At 46.7% G+C, this 20,621-nt stretch overlaps 1 protein-coding gene across 1 annotated transcript; it reads left to right on the forward strand.

Moving 5' to 3' along the window:
* Positions 1-11,017: 11,017 nt before the first annotated feature.
* On the forward strand, positions 11,018-20,266 carry OSTM1 (osteoclastogenesis associated transmembrane protein 1; the record flags this gene model as incomplete). Its single annotated transcript, XM_083856742.1, has 6 exons — positions 11,018-11,347; positions 14,165-14,279; positions 15,162-15,259; positions 16,219-16,383; positions 17,162-17,327; positions 17,635-20,266. The coding sequence occupies 6 exons, from the start codon at positions 11,018-11,020 to the stop codon at positions 17,688-17,690; spliced, it is 930 nt and encodes a 309-aa protein (XP_083712868.1). The 3' UTR covers positions 17,691-20,266.
* Between the last annotated feature and the right edge of the window lie 355 nt (positions 20,267-20,621).

A 20,621-nucleotide genomic window follows, 5' to 3' on the forward strand; every position in this document is an offset into this window, starting at 1 on the left:
GGCCCCGGGGACCCGACCCGTCCCCGCCGGGAGCAGCACCCCGGGCGCGGTGTCCTAGCCCCAATTTACATAAAAGTGCGGTCGCTTTGCATCATCCCTCATCTCTAAAGGGTGCTTGAAGAACTCGAGACACTCTGCAGTCCTAATTAGTGATTTTTGTCCTCTTGTTACGGGGCTCAGCATCTCATGCAAATGAACTCTTCATCGCCGGCACCATTACCCCTGCGCCAGAATTAACTGACTCTTATCTTTAATGATATGCCGCTGAACTTCTCGGAGCCCGGCTAGCTTTTTATCTTGATTACTCTAATCAATAAGAAATGATAGAGTAAAATTATAAACTCTATTGGCTTTTGAATGTTGCCGACAAGCCCTCTAGATGCGCTCCTCTTTCATTGTTATTTATTAAAATGATCTTCAGCTAACTGCGGATGCAAATAGGGAAATGAACGGGCGAGGGGGCCCCGCACGGAGGGAAACCCCCCCCGCTCCTCGATGGAGCCCCGCCGGGTGGGCTCACATGGGGGTACTGGGCCTTTGTAAACAAATGGCTCTTTTTTTACCCGAAGCGAGAGAAAAAAACCACAAAAACAACAACAAAACTAAAACCCCAAAAAAACCCAAACCAAAACAACAACAAACCAAACCACAGTCCCCCCAGCGCTCCCCCTCACAACAAACTAGGACACAAACTCCCCCCTCCCCCGGGAGGCCCGACGGCCCCGGAGCTGCCTGAGGGGGGGCGGGGAGGGGCAGGCCCGGCTGGGAACGGGAAGGTGGCCCCGGCCCGCGGCTCCCCGGGCAGGGAGGACACGGAGGGACCCTTCCTGGCCCACCTCCCGCCATCCCAAAGGAGCCAGAAGCGGTGTGCAGGACCCTCGCTCCTCGCCGGCTGCGATAGGGGATCGGTATTAAACCGGCGGCAGCACAAATGGCCCTGGCGGAGGCTTTTCCACAGCCTGGTCTGTGCAGGGCTGGCCGGGAACGCGCCCCGCACTCCGCCGCCCCCCTCGCCAGTCTGCTCGGTGCGCCCGAAAACATCTTTTCTTATCTGCCAGCAATAATTAGACACCCTCGCAGTGACAGAGGGACGCACGGCACCAGCACTTTGTCTCCGAGGGAAGGAATACGCGGCTCTGCGCGCACACACACGGGCACAGAGAGCGCCAATTTTACTGCTGCCTTTTCCTCCCCCTCTTTCCTTTCCCCTTACACCCCCTTCCTCCTTCCCCCTCCCCTTTTTGAGCCTTAAGGAGTGGCACTGATGGGCCCGTGTGTCCCCAGGGCTCCCAGAGGCTCCTCAGGGCTACAGCCCTGCCCAGGGATCCGGGCACATCCCGGGCTGGAGCGCCGAGCGCCGCCCCGCAGCCGCTCCTCGCCCGCTCCTTTCCTTCCTCCCTTCCTCCCTTCTTTCCTTCTTTCCTTCCACAGAGGGGTCAGTCCGCTGTCAGTGCCCGAGGTTTTAGCTGAATCGTTAGCTGGGTGCCAGGAGAGGCTTTTAGGTGACAATTTTCAAGGCTGTCGGACAGAAAAGGGTACATTTAGTTTCCCGCGTGAAAATGAAACCTCTCAAATAAATTTTTAGGGCAGAAGCGTTTGCTCTAATGAGCGGTCTGAGGCCGTCATTTCGTCCCTCTCTGGGAGGAGGATTTCACGGCATTTCCGAAGCCCGAGGCTGAAGGCAGCGAATCCCCGGCTCTTTGCCGTCACCCGTGAGAGAAACTCTCCGTATTTATTTCAACCTTTAAGCCTGTAGAATACCAACGCCTGCAGAAAATATCCCCCCCCCATGAAGAGTATAATTACTTTTAATATTTTCAATATAAACCTGTTCTTATCTCTTCTGGAGATAATTCATCAGAGGGAAGGAAGAGTTGCAATATCCAATATGGGTTGGACGATAAAATAAAATTAGAAATCCACGAGGGACATTTTTTTTTTCTTATATCAGACACATGGTGGTTTTTTTTTTTCTAAATATTCAGACGACACAGAGGCACATAAAATATGTAATTGGCGTATAATGGAGCAGTACACAGGGGAAGACTAACAAAGTAGTCGTAGGCATGAAAATTGAAGTTGTGTGCCACAAAGAGAGACCTTCCATGGGGGAAGGGCTGAATGTGGCAAAATCATGTAAAATCTCCGTTCTCAGTAACATCTCGTTATTAGGAATGATGACTAAACCTCCAGGATTATTCTGGACTGTAAGTTATCAAGAGCCCACTAATTTCACATTAAAACCCATTGACTGCAACAGCGTGATTGAAGGGTTTTTAACAATTAACATAATCAGAAAATGAGCGGAGATAATTTTTATTCAACTCATTACTTTTTAATCATGTATTTCTTTTAATTAATATCTTCTCGGTGAAAATAACAAAAAGCCGAGTCCCAAAGCGGCCCCGGGCAGGGGAGGCGACCCCGGCGGGGCGGGCTGGGGGCGGCAGGGCCGGGGGGCCCGGGGGAGCGGGAGGGAGGGCGGCACCGCTCCCACAGCCACCGCCGGGGCTGCAGGCACTGCCGCTCCCCAAAACAACCCCTTCCCACGCCAAAAATACCCCCAGCTTGTATCGGAGTCTCGGACCCACCCCCCAAGCCCCCCACCCAAGGGGCGCAGGACAGCCCGGGCATGTCCCGGAGAGCTTTCCCCAGCGGCTGCCCGCAGCCCTGCCCTACCCAGGAGAAAAGGCAGGGAGGTTTTGGGGGGAGCGGGAGGCCGCCCCCGGCCCCGGGAAAGTCGTCTGTCCGGTTCCCGCTGCCGCTCAGCCCCGCGCCCCTGGGTGCCCCCTCACCTGTGCCGGGGGCGGTGTGCCCGGCTCCCCTCAGGCTGTGAGGGGGCCCGAGCGGCCCCGGGTGTGCGCTGCCTGTCACCGCCTCTCGTCCTGTCCTCTGCCGAGTAGTGTCAGCCTCCCCATGGCAACTTCGGGACTTGTGAGTAAGGGAACACCTGGCTTAGAAAAAAAAAAAAGCCCCAAATCTGGTCTCTGTGTTTCTGTGCTCAGAAGGAAGAAAAAAAAAAAAAAAAAAAAAAAGTCACGGCTGCTCTCCAGAGGTCTCTGCGAGGGAGTGAGCTCCGGGCTGCCCCAGCCCTCTCGTCCCGGAGATCGAGTGGAAGGGCGCACCTGAAGTCTGTCCATCCATCTGTCCACCCGTCTGAACACTCAGGTATCCTCCCCACCCCCGGCTGCCCCACGGTGCCCCCAGGGAGGGCTGCGGGGGGAGACCCCCCGGGCGGGGAATCCACAAGGAGCCGGGCGGGGAGAGCTCCTGCCGCGGTGCCCGGCTGCGGGACAGAGCGGGGCTGGCCCCAGACCGTGCTGGGGCTCTCTGGTCTGTGTGTGAGTGTCTGTGTCCATCCCCGCTTTCATCGTGAGTGAACGTGTTGAAAATCCCGTGGGAAATTCCCGGGATAACCCGTTCCTTATTTTCTTAAAGTCGTTTGTGGACAAAGGTATGCAGGCTCTGAATAGCTGGAAGACGGTGAGACATCAATTCATGTTAAGACAGTCCCAGACATTCACAAACCCGTGCTGCTCAGAAAGACTTGGCCAAGCTGCTGAAGATTTGACAGGCTCGTGTTGAATAATTAGCTTCTCTCTTTTAAACACTTCAATTAATACAGTGTAGAAAGGTAAGAAAGTCAAATTCTATTCTTCTATAGATTCTCACAGCCTGACCTCTCCTCTGCCACTGAAACTTCCCTTCTTGAAAATTTACTTGGGGTCCCTGTATGGAGCCAGTGTAAATGTCCCCTTGAATATGGACTGGAGCTAAATCCTGCCAGCCAGAGATTTCAGAGTCACGATGTGGTCAGGCTACCTGCACTGTCTCTGCAGCGAAGTTTGCACAGTCCCTCCTGGCAGGGAAAGACTGAGCACACAGTATTAGACCTATTTTAAGGCTGGAAATGTGTTATGGGGTTTTTATCTGTTGTTGTTGGTTAGTTGTTTAGGTATTTCATTTTGGGGAGGGGGCGGAATGTCCATTTTTTAAAATAAAAGCACTCTAAATGCACAAAATAATTTTGAAAAGAAGCTATTACAAATAAGACATCCATAAATATCCTCCCAACATTTGAAGTTGCATTCACTACATGTGATATTTACAACAGTATTTGTTGGTTGGGGTTTTTTTTTAAATATAAACTCTGTGTGAATCCTTGGAAGAGAGGAAGTGACTTTCAGGTCACAGCAACAAGCTGGAAGGGAAACATGGCGATGAACACTGCAAGGTGTGAAGGCAACTGTTTACAAAATTTCACCCAGTCTTCAGCTGCCTGTAGCCTTTTGGAAGTGCCTGTTGGAGCCTGCTATCCGTCTGGTACTCAGTGTTACATTTACAGCCTCTTGACCAAAGCATGCTCCCTTTCTCACAGGCACACAACTTAGATGAACTTTGTTGAACAGAGTTGAAAATTCACAAATGAGAAAATTTGGCCCTTTACAGAAACCACAATGTACTAATGCTGGTGACATACCCTAGGTGGGAACAGTGCTTGGCTCTTCTTAAGTCCCTCACGTCTCACAACAGTGTGGCTGTAGCTGGCCAAGGCCCAGTGGGATGCAGCCACAAGTGGACTTTCCCTCCACAGGTGTCTTTGCCAACCCTCTGCCAGAAGCTGCCTTGTTGTCACAATAACCTAAAACTGTGCTGAAAACTCTTTTTCTTTACTTTTTCCTTCTCAGAATTAACATAGACAGGGAGTACTTCAGGTTAGATTGAAACTCTGTAGGATAATCAATACTTACATTCAATACATTCCTGAAATTACCTGCCAGGTTTTTGCTATCTTCTTAGCAATCATCTTGCTGTGATCCTTTACCCAGAGAAGAAAGGGAAAACCTTTTCTAGAAAATTACATTAGTGAATAGATAATTTTTTACTACCATGTCTAAAAGGAACTACCTAGGTACAATTCAAAGAACAGGTTTAAAGCAAGAACTGACCAGGACAAATGTATATGGAAACACCTGTAAAAATCTTTCTCCCTTAGCTGATTAGTTCAGATGTTCATGTCAGCCCCTGCAGTGCTGCTTCAATCCCGGCCACATAAGTACAGGAGGGAAGGACTCCTGCTTGTGGAGACTGTCCTCCACTGGCTCATCCCAGAGGGGCTGCAACACAAGGGGAGAAACTTGACAAGTGAATCCAATGTCTGTCAAAGCCCAGCCACTTTCCCTTGCAAGACATATTTTAGGCATAAGCTTTGGGAACTTGATGAAATTCAATTGAGATATATGAGTAGCAGGAAACAACCAGTGCAAAAGGGAAAAACAGTTCTGGTTTGCTTCCTGCTGGAGAAGAGTGGGGTGATACCACACCAGCCTCAGGGTAACAAAGAGCAAAACTTGGCTCACTGGGTATCTCTGAGCATGGACAGTCATCCACATTGCAGTGAGCTATGACAAGAATATAGCTTTTGTATTGTTTGTGTCGATCAAGAAGTTATTTGTATAATTTGCTATTATAGAAGTAATTATATTAGAAGTAATTCGCTATTACGCTGCTTCTAATCTTTCTGCTAGGTTTTAAACATTATCTTCAGAGGTCTTTTTTCATATTTTCTTTTTCTATACATTAGCTATTTCATACGTATCATCCTGTTTTACTGACATGAAAAATATCCAGTCTAACAGCCCCTTCATTTCATAACGAACAGCACAATTAAGACTTAATTAGATGCGAATGAGTAAGGAAAGAGCAATGCCACACAGGACCTTAAATGTGGTAACATTCAGTTGCTCAAGTGCAGAATCCTGGGAAAAAAAATCCAAACAAAAAAATTCCCATCAACTTAGTTCTAGCTGTATCTTCACAGGCTGGCATGATTGTCACTGACAATTATTGTTTTTCTAGTCATTATTCTAAAAATACAAGTTACCTATTTTTTTTCCCTTTCCACAGTAAAAACTCTTACAGGTGTGTGGAAATGGCATTTCTCTGTGCATTGGATTCATTGAGAGGATTATATGCAAACATTTAAGGTCTAAGCAAAGATCATATGGCACTAGGTACGATTTCTGAAGCTATTATGCTGTTATATGCCTACAGAAAAAAAAAAAAAAAGCCTTCATGCAAAGAGGTAAGGTAGTTTTCTCTTTTCAGAAGTATGCTGGTGCTAAATAGGAGAGAAAGGTAGCTGATGGATGGCCTGTCTCAGTGTTTTCTCTATATTTGTTTGGAAATGGGAAAACTACTGCTGGCTTTCTGGCTTACCATCACAGGTCACTTCAGTGCCTTTAGATACCCCAGCCCCAAGGACAGGACAGTGTCCAGGGTTCCTCCACTCAGCTTGTTCCAGCTAAAGGCGGCTTGAGTATCTGCTTGAGTATCTGCCAGAGGCTACAACAAGAGACTTCAGGAGCAGGTGGATATGGAAAATGGGTCCTGGGCAGGTCTCTGTGAACAGTGAAACTCAGAAAAATAACTGTTGATCCTTTGAGGATGTCAAGTGCAGGTCCAGCCTCCCCCCAAATGAGCAGCTAGCAAAAAGGAGGGGTTAGCTGTATTAGGTAGCATCTAACCTTAAAACCTTACTCTGACATGGAGGAGATTTGTGATTCTCCAAAATGACAATGTGGTGATTTGGCTTAGGTGAGCTAAGAGCCTGTTTCACAAGTTTCCATGGAATTGCCCAAGACAAACACATTGCAGTTGAGTTGGACAGCCTGGCACCATAGACCTAGCCAGAGCTCTTTGGAAAACTGTGATGCTATGAGTGTTCCCTTGTTTCATTTGGCACTTCAGAGATCAAACCAATTTGCAGAACATTCCAAAAAAATTCTGTATGAGGCACTGATACACATTTTCTCTAAGTATAAAATTGAAGATGTTATAGTTGGTGGTAGCTGTTTCTTGTTTTTGCCCAGAGAATGATGTTCCTGAGTGTGTCTTCACTTTTCCAGCATCTGATCTTCCCTGACTTCCAAGTAGCTTGTGCAACATTATTGCTCCTAAAAACTCCAGGCATGATTTGGCATCTGATTTGCAAAGACATTGAGGGATTTTGGGAGTTTCTGATTTAAGGGCTGAAATGATTGTGGATCAACTGCTTTTTGCTTTCCTGACTTTTGAGTGCTTTTGCTCATTCTTCATGGTTTAGTGCAGGTGTGACTTGCCCTGAGTGGGAAGGTTTTGATATTCTTTGCTATCCATATAGAAAAATAATGCTCCAAATGGACAGTGCTAGCAAGCACAGTGGCTTAGGCTGGTCAGAAATAGTGCAGCTAGACAAGCCTTTGTCAATCTCTTTTAAACAAAACTCACATAATATTTTGAAAATAAGAATTGGCTCAGACCAACTCTACAGTATTGCTAGGGTGATTTTGATTCACAACTAACAAAAATGCCTCAGCATGCTGACAGTTTATTTAACATGTTTATTTCCTCACAAGTTCACTGTCAAGGGTGTGATGAAGATGTGTGTGTACCCTTTATTAATTACATATGTGCTATTGTTTCCTGAACCACTTTCTGATTCTCTGTGGAATCTGGAAAACAGTCATTTAATCAGGTGACCCACAGTTAGGCTTTGACATCAGCCACAACCAGCACACAAATGAGCCAACAACGCCCCGTGAATTAGAGGGACATGCAGGACTGTGATGGAGAGCAGAAGGAAAAGCTTTCTGTAGGCAGGGAATAGATATAATACACTGATCCTATTTTCACACTGAGCTTTGTAATCTTTGCAATGAAATGGGTCAAGATTAATAAAATATTTCCATTTCCACAATGCCAGAAGCACCTCTCTGTGGACAACCCTTGCACCTCCCTGCTCCTACCAGCCCCTGTTTCAGATGATGGGTGGTCTGTCTCCTTTGTAGCAGTTTTGGTGTAAGAGGCAGAGCCCTTTTTCCTCTTTCTTCCTGCCCTCTGAGCTGCTGCCTGCCCCAGTCTCCCTTCCAGAGGCCATTGCACTCCCCAAGCACCCAGCCTTTCAGTCGCCCCTGACTCCTTTCACTCTTCGTCATCAGTTACTTTTCTGGCACTGCCCTGACATTTATGGTCTGTTCCTCTTTTTCCAGCTCTCTGGTATAAAGGTTTTATCCAAGCCATCATCCTTCAAAGATAACAAGAAAACTTGATAAAAGAGTTTGTTTCTCAGCTCACAGTGGCATAGCTCAGGAGAAAGAACACCGAAGGAAACAGGGAGACTGGCAATCAGAGGGGAAAAAAGGGTTTACAGCTTTAGACTGTTCATTTTCTCTGGCTCACACTGCCATCTCCTCGGATCCAGCAAGATGGCATAGGAAATCAATACCCGTTTCTGTGTTCTGTTTCTGCACTTTAAAGGTAAGATTTTTTTTCCTTCTATGGAATAATGCTCTTGCCTGTAGTCAGGGCAGGTATTGAAACACTTGGATGTGTTTTCAAGAATAATTGGGTATATCCACACAAGATTTCTGATATTCTTGAATATTTCTGAGATTTGCTGGTCAAGGTCAAACCCTGCTTGTGAGTACAACTCCTTCGATGAGGTCGAGCAAAAAGGTAATGGCACCAAGTCTAAAACAAAATTAACTGAATGAGCTTGACAGCCGAGCTCTCTGTGTAAACGCCTGAATTCTTCTTGGTCACCAAATGTATCTGCTACCAGAGAAGGGGACCATGCCTTCTTCAGGACCAGTTCTGAACCACATCTGAAAAAGTTACTGACTTTCTATATTTTGCTTTGTAGTGTCATGCTTATTTTGGATAAAAAGGTGAACAGACATTTAGTGACCAGACATTTTCCTCATTGGTCTGCAACAACTGGTTGTACCTCAGAGATCTCATCTGAAACTCTTGAGCTTTCCCCCCCTTTATTCTCTCCCCTTCCCTTTTTCTTTCTTAAAGGTTTACTTACTCCCTTTCTTTTTTCCTTCTCCACATTCCCCGAGTCCAGGAAGAGCACATTATCTCACAGGAGAATATTAAAATCTCTTACGTCGTGGGAAGACGCCTCCCCCTCGACCCGGGAGATGAGGGCGCGGCTGTCCCCGCCCGCCGGTCTCTCCCGGTGCCCGCAGACCCTGGGCGAGGATACCGAGAGCTGCCCCGGGGCGTGTTTGCATCGCTCCCCTCCCGGGGCTGCGGCTGCTGTCGGGGCGGCGTGGGACAGGCCGACGGCCCTTTGCAGCCCCTCGGTGGGGCGATGCGGGAGTGCTGCTGCCCTCTCCCGGGGGGATGCGGGCCCATTCCCGGGGGGATGCGGGCCCATTCCCGGGGGGATGCGGGCAGCCCGGCCCGGCCGCCCCCGGACAGCCCCCGCCCTGCGGGGACACTCCTCTCTGCGGGAACATCCCGCCCTGCAGGGACACCCCTCTGCAGGGACATCCCGCCCTGCAGGGACACTCCTCTCTGGAGAACACGCCGCTCCGCAGGGACACCGGGCTCCGGCAAACGGGGCTCTCCGGACCCCGGCTGGCCCGCGGGTGGCTTAGGGTAGGCGAGTGTCCCCTGTCCCGGTCTCAGGCTGCGGGTGCGGCTCGGTGCAAGCGGCACCGCCCCAGGGTTTCTCGGTGTTTTGGCTGCACCTCTGCCAGGGAGACATGGAAAGATGGCAATGTCCTGGTGCCAGCTGGGCACACGCGTCCTGCTGAGCAGCCTCAGGCTTCCGCTGGCTGGATGGGGTCCCCAAACCAACAGGCGCTGTGCGGGAAGGTATTGCCTGCAAAAAACCCCGAGGGGCTTGCCTGCCTTCTCAGGGAAGGTCCGACACCCAGTCCAGGGCCTCGCCCGTGTCACCTGCAGGTACAGGCGGTGCGGTGGGTTTTGACCACGCTGCAGCGTTTGTCTGTGTCATACTCATGGTTTGCATTTGTTTCATCCATTGCTTTGAGAGCCAGTTCTCCAGATCCGAAGCATTCAGGACGCCCAGAGATGCCCGATGCTCTGCTGGGTGCTCTGTGCCTGTTGATGGCATCTGTATCGACACCTTCACTCCTGTGTTTTCACAAACCTGTCTTGGATATTTCCATGCCGTGACGTTTAGTGCACAGCCAGCCCCAGGTGGGGCCGGTGACACGGTGCTGGTGGAGCTGGTACCACTGGCTGTTCTGGGAGCCGCTCCAGTGGCCCTGAGCTCCCAAAACTGTCCCGGCCCTGTGTCCCATCACCGCTGCAGCACCGTGTGTGCAGCGCCCAATCGGCTGCCAAAAATGGATGGGGCCATTCCTGCTCGGCTCTATTATTCCCGAAGGCACCAGGCTGTGGATTCGCAGGGCCCGCCTTTATCTCTCTGATGTGTATCTTGCCAGGGCGCTACAAACCCCAGGCTGGGTAAGAGGCCCATGGAAGAGGCTGGAAAGAGCCTTAGTCAGAAGGAAGGGACTGGGGGTCGAGGTCCTGCAGACAGCTATGGGGTATCCTGGCACCTCATCCCCCGGGAGGGGCTTCCCACTGCTCTGCCCCCTCCTCCCTCTCCGAGAAGAGTTTTCCTTTGGTAGCTGTGGTTTTATTCAGAGTCGGCCACGGGGAAATTTGGAGCCAGGCACCAACAAAGGTGTCCAGCTTCAAACAAAACGTGGGAAATACTTCGTTTGCAGAAAGTTGCAGTTTATTTCTCCATCACAATTTCTTTCTCTGTTTGGGGGATTTTTAATCCTTAAATTGTCGCTGTATTTCAGCATATCTTAAAGTCACTTCCCACACGACGGGTACTCTTAAACATCCCTTCTCGGATGAGGAGAGTATCACCTGGATGAAAGGCAGGGCACGGAAACCGCGCTCTCGCGGAGCAGCGTGTGTGGGAGGCGAGTACATCCCGCGGGCACGGGCACAGCCCGCACACACTCGGCCCTGGGGACACCCCAGCGCCGTGTCCCGGGATGAATCCCCGGGATGAGTGAACCCCCGGGATGAATCCCTGGGATGAGCCCCGGCCCCGCCCCCGGGACCTCCCGCGTAGGCCCCGCCCCCGGCCCGCCCCTTTCCCCGTCCCCGGCCCGGCCCGACCAATCAGCGGCGGCGCCCCGGGGCGGGGGCGGGCTCTCTCCCGGCGCGGCGCTTCCGGTTCCTCGGCGCGGCCGCCATGGCGCCGCCGCGGTGCCTCTGCCGGGCGCTGCTGCCGGCGCTGGCCCTCGCCCTGCTCGGCCTCGCCGCCGCCGCGGGGCCGCGCCAGACCCCGGCGCTGGAGCTGGCGGAGGAGCTGGCGGAGGAGCTGTGGAGCGCGGGGCTGCCCGGCGACCTGCCCGAGCTGGAGCCCGAGTGCCGCAGCCTGCTGGCCGCCTTCGCGGAGGGCAGCGCGGCGCTGACGGAGTGCCTGGGCCGGCGCGCCCGCCCGGTGCGCCTCTGCCAGGGCTGCCACGGCCACTACCGCCGCCTGCTCGCACTGTACGGCGGCATCGCCCGCGCCGTCGGGGTGCGTCCGTGGGGCCGGGGGGGTGCGCGGCCTCCGGGGCGGGCCGGGGCCTGGCCCCTTCCCTGGGGCTTCCCGGCCTGTGGGTTCGGTGCCGGGGCCCGTCAGGCGGCGGGGGATCCTGGGGAAGGCAGGCTGAACGCCCCGCTGGGTGCGCGGGGCAGAGCCTGGGAGCGTTTGGGACGGGCCGCCGTGTGCTGCTCTGTCCGTGCCAGCTCCTGGCGTGGCCGGGGGCAAGCAGCTCCACCTGCGGAGAAAGCTCTCCGAGTGGAAAAACTCGAGTTGTTCTTGCTGATGCGGCAGTGGCTGAAGCGGTGTTCTGGCTCACAGGCTGTGTGAGCACTAATGGGGAGCGCTGCTAGAGCTTAGCTGCCCGGCACTCCCGGAAAGCTGGTGGAGCCGTGTCGAGTGAGGCACAGCAGCCTGTCAGGAGCCGTGTCACAGCCTTCTGGGCTCCAGAGCCGGTGGGAGCCGGTGTAGAAAGCCTGAGACTGGCTGGGGTCAGTGCACCCTCCTGGTGGGAGAACTTTGACTGAAGCTGGCTATTCTGTTTACATCTTCCAGGCTTTGGTTGTGCTTTGTTTTGGGTGTTTTCTCCCTCCTTTTTTTAGTGTTGGATGTGGCTCGTGGCTTGTTTTGCGTGTTCTCACCGACTTGATCCATTTGTAAAAGTTAGTTCCCGGGATGATGTGAGAATGACATTAGTGAATCAGACCAAAGGACCTTTGTTCTGTGATGATGGCTGAAAGTGGGTGCCCTGGTAAGAGAACAGACAGAGAGCAAGTTTATAGGAGTATGTACCCTGGATTGTGCTTTCAGTCTTGGGATTTCTGAATTCCAGGATTTAGAATTGCCATTGACGAGAAGAATCTGTTGCTCTTCATGCCCAGACAATAAATAGGTGCCACAGTGGCCTGCAAACCATTTCACTGCACAGTTTCCTGCCATTAGAGAAGTATCAGTGCTAATTTTGGGTCGTGTTTTGGGTTGTTTTCCGATTTCCCCTCACCACTCCAGTGCTTGTATTGGAAGAGTGTGTGCATGTCCCCTTGGTAATTGTCCTCTCCAGGGCAAATGTAGCCAGTGGTCTCTTGTTTTAGTTTGCAAACTTGTGGTCTGTTCTATTTGTTTCTTTTATGGAAGCCGTTTCAGTGTGAAAGTGAGAAATTGAATGTGTTCTCTTCTTGGGTAATCTCTTGGGTACTTTTGCCATGATATTCTGGCCAGGATTAAATAGCCAAATGTATTCCAGCACTTGGAATATGTATGAACTCATTGCAGCTGTTGTGCTTGAGTGCTAGCAGCCTGGGGGAACTTGTCCACTGTGTGGTCTGGAACACACATCTGTTGGCTTTCCTTCTGTGTGTGGATTAACTAACGAGGCGAATAAAGGAGGTGGCCTCTTGCAACCTCAGTCCCTGATTACAATTAATCAGGTATCTGATGTTTCTGTCCTAACAGTAGTTAAGAGTGCAATGTGACAACAGCAGCCAGTTTAAGTTTTGGACGTCTCTGAAATATAAAATTCTCCTCACCGGGGTAATTAAAGAGGTAAAGATTAAATTAGAGGCAAAGTTTATTTAAGGAATGATTTAGGTCTATGTGGTTTAGTTTTGGTAAAGTGTTTTTTCCCGCTCATGAGCCCAGATGGTGAGGAAGCGTCACAGTCTTTGTGAAGCAACAGAGTTTCCTGCATAAACAACATTCTTGCATATCTGTAATTTAGTAGAAATGAAAGCAGGGGAACGTGGGAGTTACCAGATGTGGCAATATTTGACTTCTGCAGTTGAGCCTCCAGGGGAAAGTTCTTATTTAACCTCCCCTCCACATTTTAACAAAGAGAGGCAGAAACTGGATCTCTTGTAAAGCACTGTAAGGAGCAAGTTTCTCATTAAAGAGATTATTTTTTTCTGTGTCCCACGGTCACTTATCAAAGAGGCTTTTGGCAGCTTTGGCAATTTTGAGAAGTGCTTAAGTCAATTTACAGCCAGACACTAGGAGCTGGAGCATGGGAGTCAGCTGACTGGAGGTAATGGTTCTGTATCTGAATTCTGATCAGAATACTTCCTGTTTATTCTGCAGCTGCTTGTGCAGTTGCTGTGCGTTTTTTATGAGCTTGGTCCAGAGAATAAGTTGCTGTAAGAGTTGTGGTAGAGGCTGCTTGAGGATGGGGCTGCCTTGAATGGCTCACTAAGACAGATGAGCTTGGTACCTGTGTCTGGGGAGGGCAAGAGCTTGGCCTGGTCATATGCTTGGGTCAGTGAGCACAGGCTCTGGTCTGCAGAGGACTCTGTTCCAGGTGTTGCTGCACGGGGGGAAGTTTGCTGCTGATAGACTGGTTGGTGCGTTTGGAGGCTGTTTCTGTTTGGGTTTGGTTTGTTTGAGGCCAGTCCGCTGGTTCAGCTCTTTCAACTATTCCTTTTGTCTAATGAGAGCAACCCTGTCCTCTTGTCTGACTGCTCATGCCTTGAGCTGGCTCCCAGGGCCGTGGCCCAGGAATGGATGAATGTGAGCCACCTGGCAGATGAGTTCCTGTCTGTGTGCTTGTTTTTTCTTTTTATTTTGCCACGTATTTTTGACTGACTTGCATGCAACCCTAGTAGACCTGCAGAGATTGTGTGCAGTAAGCTCTGTCACTTACAGTATGAATTGGAGGATCAAAAGATTTTTGTTTCATCAGTTCTGCACTGCCTTTTCCAGAAATATCCATTTGATGTGTTGTGATTGTTTTAGATGCCCTTGTGTAAAATACATTTCAGAAATTCCCCTTTGTATTTTTAACACTTGTTCGCTTGCTTTCTTTTTTCTTTTTATTTCTAGAACTCCTCTGAGAGCCACAATTGTGCCAAAAGCATCTTGACCTCAGACAGGCTGCAGATAGTTGTGACCCTTTCGGAGTTCTTCAATGAAACCTGGGAGGCAGCCAACTGTGCAAGTACGTGACTCATTCTGTAGCTCTCATGCTGCTTGTGATGACGTAGCCCCTAAAATTTGCACAGATCAGAATTGTATGTGTTTGTTTGAATACAGCCAGTAGATAAAACACAAATCCTGAACTATACTCACTCCAAGAGTGTTTTTTTTTCGTAAGGGCCAAAATCTGAGGGCAGTAGTCTGTCAGAAAGCTACTGATGGTGCTTACTACTTTCAGGAGGATTTTCTAGGATGTTGGCTTGCTCTCACAGTGCTGTTGCTGAACTCCTAAATTCCTCAAATACTGTTGTTTTTAAAGGTCTGGCTGATTAGAGCATCTGAAGTAGGGTAGGATGGATGGAAGCAGTAACATGGGGTTGAGCCCATAACTGGAAGGAAAGCCCCAGAGCTTCCCTCAAAGCTGGTAAAAAACTCAGCTCTTTTCTTAAAGAATAATAATTACACTGTGATTTCTACTATTGTGTTCATGGTCTAGCTGTTTCCTGGGTGCTCTCCATTTCATCTCTGCTGCCGGTGCTTCTGCTTCCACAAAATGGCTGTTACTGTTGCTGGGCAAAGCCAGATTTGTGGGCTGGGAAATAAAAGTAATGTCTTGTTTTATCTCGAAGTCCAAAGATAATTCAGTCCCCCTCTTCAGAAAGCTCTTGATGATAGTCTTCATCTTTCACTTAATCAAGGCCAATTAATTGTGAAATGTGTTCTCGATGAAGCGTTAGGTCAGCAGGTCTGAGATACCAGTGGCAGGCAGATGAAACTGCTGTGTTGACTAGACCTGTCCTTTATAGTCGAGAGCTCTTTTTGCAGGAGTGGAGTGTCTGGGGCTTGCTGGCTGTGGAAATGTTAGAAATTAAAATATCCTGATGTTTTTCTTTCCTTTCAACAGATTGTTTAAAGAATAACAGTGAGGGATTATCAAATTCTACTGAAGAATTCCTGGACTTATTCAATAAATCTCTGACATGTTTTGAACATAACCTTCAGGTATTTGTGCTGTGTATTTAAGAGAAGCACTAAATCCTCTAACTGCTACCAAAATTTTATTTATGCTGAATAAACAGCAGATGCAGACTAGGCAAATAAACTGCTGCTGAGTTTGTGAATTGTAGGCAGATAAATCCATGATCGGTAAAATGCTGTTGTTTACAGACTGAGTGCCTGAAATTAATTGTAATTGATACTCACCTTGACTTCATTTTGTCTGTAATTGCAATGCTACTTCACATCAAAATTTCTGAATTCACAATAGTTGATAATTACATAGTAAAAACCAGCATGTCTGCATGCTCTTGCTTTGTAGAATTGTTGTCTTTTTTATGTAGAAATTCAATCTTTAAATATCCTTTTGACAATATGGACTGGCTCAGAAGGACCAGCCACCTTTAATTCTTGCAACATTTCTTTTGACTGTTAAAATTACTCGTAGTTAAAGGTTGTCCATATAGCACAGACAGTATAACTTCCTTAGTGAAATAAATGTGGTAATTGTCCTCAGAGAAAATGCCCTATATAGTCTAAGAAACTCCATATTCCATTTCAGTCAGAAACTGGCCAGATTTCAGGTTCATTCAGTAGTAAAATAGGTTTACTTCAATGATACGGGACAATCTCTGAGGAAACTGTCTGCTTCTTTATTTATGGTTTCTAGGAAATGTGCCTTTATAGGACTGGCCTAATGAAAACTTCAAGTGATTAAGCCAGAACTTAACCCAGTGGTCAGTGGGTAGCTGATACAGCCATTACTGGGTTGAAATGTCTTCAGAGATTGTAGTTTTGTTTTCATGTGTCCTGTATTGCATTCATGGAGTGCTGAAGGCCACAGATGAAAAGGATTATTTGGTATGACACAATCTGTCCCTGTCAATGCAGCTCAGCAGTAACAAATCAAATAAAAAAAATTTAATGCCTTAAACTGTCATTCATTCAGAGTTTTATAACCCTAGGGGCAAGCCATTGATCTGTCACCAAATAACTACACAGAAGTGTGTAAAAACTGCAATGAAACCTACACAAAACTGAATGACCTGTATAACCACCTGCAGAGGATAAACAGGCAAGGTGGTGAATCCGCGCACTCCGCACACTTGTGTATCGACGTGGAAGATGCAGTAGGTGTTTATTAATACACTTTATTAATCTGAGCCATTTGTACTTTTCTTACTAGGATTGCTTTTTCCTTGGGGCAGTAGGGGCAGCAGTGCCTTTGGCAGACTGGTGTCCCCTGGTGGGAGGTGCTTCGTGGGGCTGTCTTGCGAGGTGCTGTCCTCGGACAGTGCCGTGGGAGTGTGACTGAAGCTCCTGATATCCCGAGCGCATTCCAGATTGAGTAGCTGCACTTTCGTTTCTTGTTACTGTGAAGGAGATGGATTTAAAAAAATTAAATCTCTTAATCTTCTGGCTTTAAATGTGAGGCTTTACTGCTATTGTTCTAGCTAGTGTATTAATTGATTCCTTATTACAGCAGCTGTTTCTAGGGTTCCTCAGCATTGAGGACATATGTTTAGAAAAAGCTTTGGTATACTGTGGGGTTTGAGTGGCTGGGCTGAGGGAGTGCTCCTCAAAACTATGGGATTAGCCCTGTCCCCACAGACTATCAGTGAGTTCTCTCTGGGAAACAGACATGCAGCAGTGTCTACATGTATCTGAGTATAGTTATGTTTTTGAAGCTTATGAAAGTTTTGGCGTGAAATCTTGGCTCTATCCAGATAGTTTGCTTCAGCATTTCAAGGTATTCGCTTACTTTTGGAGGGAGATCTGTTCAAATACAGTTTTCTGAGGTGATACTTGAACACTTGAATGTCTTGAGGCCTGAGTGTTTGCCATGCCATGCTACACAGAAATAATTCACGTGCTTGCTTTCATGGTTTGCTTCTGTTTTCCTTTTAGATGAACATCACTCGGAAACTTTGGAGTAGGACTTTCAACTGTTCCCTTCCCTGCAGTGATACAGTCCCAGTGATTGCAGTTTCATCCTTCATTCTCTTCCTACCTATTGTTTTTTATCTTAGTAGCTTCCTTCACTCAAAGCAGAAGAAACGGATACTCATTTTGCGTAAGTGCTGGTGCTGGCATTTCACTGTTGGAGTTGGGAGGTGCCAGGGATTTGCTTGGCTCTTGTAGAAGAGGAAGCCCAGCCAGATCTGCCTGCAGCTGTGCTGACGGCGCTAATAGCAACTATTAGTCTGCTGCTGTCCCCTGAAGAAGGATAGTAAAGAGCTTCAGCCATATCTTTTCATTAAAGTTTCTGGACGTGAACAGAAAGCTGTTTGCAAGTCTGTGTCAGATAAATAGAGGGAGTGGAGAGACTAGTTTTGTGGAATTCTTTGTGTTTAATTTTCATATAATTTTTTCCTTTCCAGCCAAGCGCATCCAGTCAAATGCCAATCTTGTGAACATCCAAGAAAAATACAGCTGAGCTGCGAAACAAAACCTGAAAACTGCTGCTGGTATACAGTGGGTACAATTGTGTTGGAATGAGGCCGGCACAAAAGAGGAGTTAATTATGGTTTAGTGTAATGATACAGAGCAACACAAGTTAAACAAAATGCTGTCTGACTTCTAAGCGAGGATATTAACAAACATGACAAGGCAGGGCTGTGTGACACTGTATGTACTCTGGTTTTGAAAAATCCGTGGTGGTTTTTTTTTTCAGTCTCAGTCTGAAGCTGGTGTTTTTCTGTTCCTAAGCTTTTGTACTTCACATCAGTAGAATAGCTACACTTCCCTTGCATGGTATTTTCCTGTTTCTGTTTCACAAAAACCTGATATTTTTGAATCTTTTTGAGGTGATTTTGATAGACAGACAAAATTTAAAATAATGTTTGATGTTTCTGCTTAAAACATTATTTTTAAATCCAGATAATATTCAGACTTGGGATGGAAGGAACCCTTTGAAAAAGGTCTGATCTTTCCTATACTACTGAAAAGTCTGCTGCTGGCATGTGTTAGAAAAGAGGCATGAAATATGCAGAGAAAGTGGTAATATATAGTGTCTAAAATGGCAACAAAAGCAGCACAACTACCACTGCTGGACTTGAATAGTAATTATTGATGGCTACAGTATTCTGTTTTCTCTGAAAACATATTTAGTCTTTTGCACATTTTAACCACTAAAATCATTGCTTTTCAAATCTTACATTTTCAGAAGCTAATTTGACATACCTGCTTGGGTAACAGGGTTTCACTCTGTTTATTACACCATTTCCTTTTTAATTCTAATGTTTTGGTGTTTTTTTATGTTTTTGTGGAGGAAAAGTGAGGTAAAGTCAAGTCACTGGAGATGCTGAATTTCCTGGCCTAGAGCTTGCTGCGGCTTAATACAGAGGTGTTTACAGGGACTTTGTAGGGTAAAAGTTGTGTTTTCTAGTTAATGTGTTTTAGCAGTAAGTGAACCAGTGGGTTCTCTTACTTAAAAACCGCTCTGAAAAACATGAATATACTGTGTCAGGAATTGGTGACTTTCAAGAAATAGTTTTAAAATATTATTCCTGTGAAATAGATGGATGTAAACAAATTCAAACTTGTAGAACTCCAAAGCTGATGGAGAAATTAGTGCAATAACTGCGGGGATGGGTGTTGCTGATGTCAGGCTGTGGGCACAATTTAATGGCTGCAGCAATGGTGGAAGTTCAGTTTGTTTATTGTACTTCTGATTTGGGAGAGTGGTGGGGTTTAAATTATTTATAGCTGTACCTGAGGTTAGTGAATACCAGAGTCTTTACTCCAGTTTTTAAATGTATTTTGTAACCTTGATATATTAAAAAAAAAAAGGTCATTACAGCTAAAAAAATTTAAATTTCTCTTGGAATCTGTGTCTGATGTCTGTCAAAATGCCCCATGAAATAGTTGTATTTGATTTGCTTTGGAGCCTATAATGTTGAATTTTTCCTTTGCACTAAGGCTCAAATAAATATATAACAGTATAACAAAAAACAGTCCTAAAGCTCTTCAAATCATTGGTTTTATTTATTATTTTATTTTTATTTTTTTTTTGTTTGTTAGGACATACTGTTGATTTTGAAGTCAACTTTAGCAAGTTTATAAAACAATATGTTTAATAAGTAAAATACTCTGTTAGCAGTTGGTCCCACCCACATGATTGCCTTTTTGTGTTTTATCAGAAAGAAGTATCTACCTTCCTCTGTTTAACATGTGAATTACTGGATCAGCAGTCACTTTGTCTTAGGTAGTTTACAACAATGATATAAAACTGTGTTTCTCTTGCTTGTTGCATAACAGTACCTTCATTCGTCTGGGAGAGGCATGCTGCCTTTTAAGACAAAAAATATTTTTTATATCTATTATTCTTAAACTTCAACTTTCTGGTACTTATTCAGCTGCCTGCTCTAATAGCATTACATTGATTTGGGACATCATATGATTGAGAGCTGTTCAAAGGAATCTTTCATTCGTGCAGATAAAGCCAGTTTGTATGTGCAGCATTTCAGAATGACAGCTTTTATACTGTAAGCGGTGGCTTTTTGAGCACATTCATGTTAAGTAGGTCTGAAAGTCATTACTTTTGGATATGGTGGTTAAGCACTTTAAAAAAAATCAGCTTTTCTTATTTTCCTGGCTTCTAAGCCAAACGGAAATACTCATGTGACTTTTGTTGCTTTTGATTTTAAAGCAGCAGCAAAGTTTACACTTGAGATTTTTAATGTTAAATCTACTATTTTTCTCTTTTTTTTTTCTTCCCACTCTCCCCCCGCCAACTTTCTACTGTAAACTTTCTTTACACAGTGTTATATTTTTGGTAGGCTATTTCATATAAAAATTGATTGAATTCTCTTTATACTCTATTTGCTAGAGAAATGTGGAAGCAAACAGACTGTTGAAAGAAATAGAATTCTTTTTGCTGCTGGTCTTTAATCTTTATTTTTTGCCTTTTTGGTATTATATGTATTAAAAAGCATAAACTTTGAAATACTGGTTGTTTGTATCTTTTTTTTTTTTTTTTTTTTGATGGAAATAAAGATTTCTTATTGTGGAGAGTAGCACTTTGGTTCATATTTATACTCACTAGGAAACCTCTGAAGGCGCAAAGTTAGCTCTAATAAAGATTGTCAATATTAACAGTGAACAGTGTGGTTACTTAATTGCTTCATCTGTAGTAGTTTTATACTCCTCCTGTTCTGGATTTGTGTTCAGAAGTACCTGCTTTTATTCTTCATTATGCTGTTTGCAGGACAACAGCATCAGAAAGGTGTTTCCTAGGCAGTGCTGTGCTGAATTACAGAACAGCAGCTGCTGAGAGGGTGGAGTTTCAGCTCTGTTGAAGCCTCCTGAAGTCTGTGGAAGGGCTTGTGTCAGCTGCAACTGAGTTTCATGGATGGGTGTGCAGAAT

The sequence above is a fragment of the Zosterops lateralis genome, assembly GCF_965231275.1.
Source record: "Zosterops lateralis genome assembly, chromosome: 3".
Taxonomy (NCBI): domain Eukaryota; kingdom Metazoa; phylum Chordata; class Aves; order Passeriformes; family Zosteropidae; genus Zosterops; species Zosterops lateralis.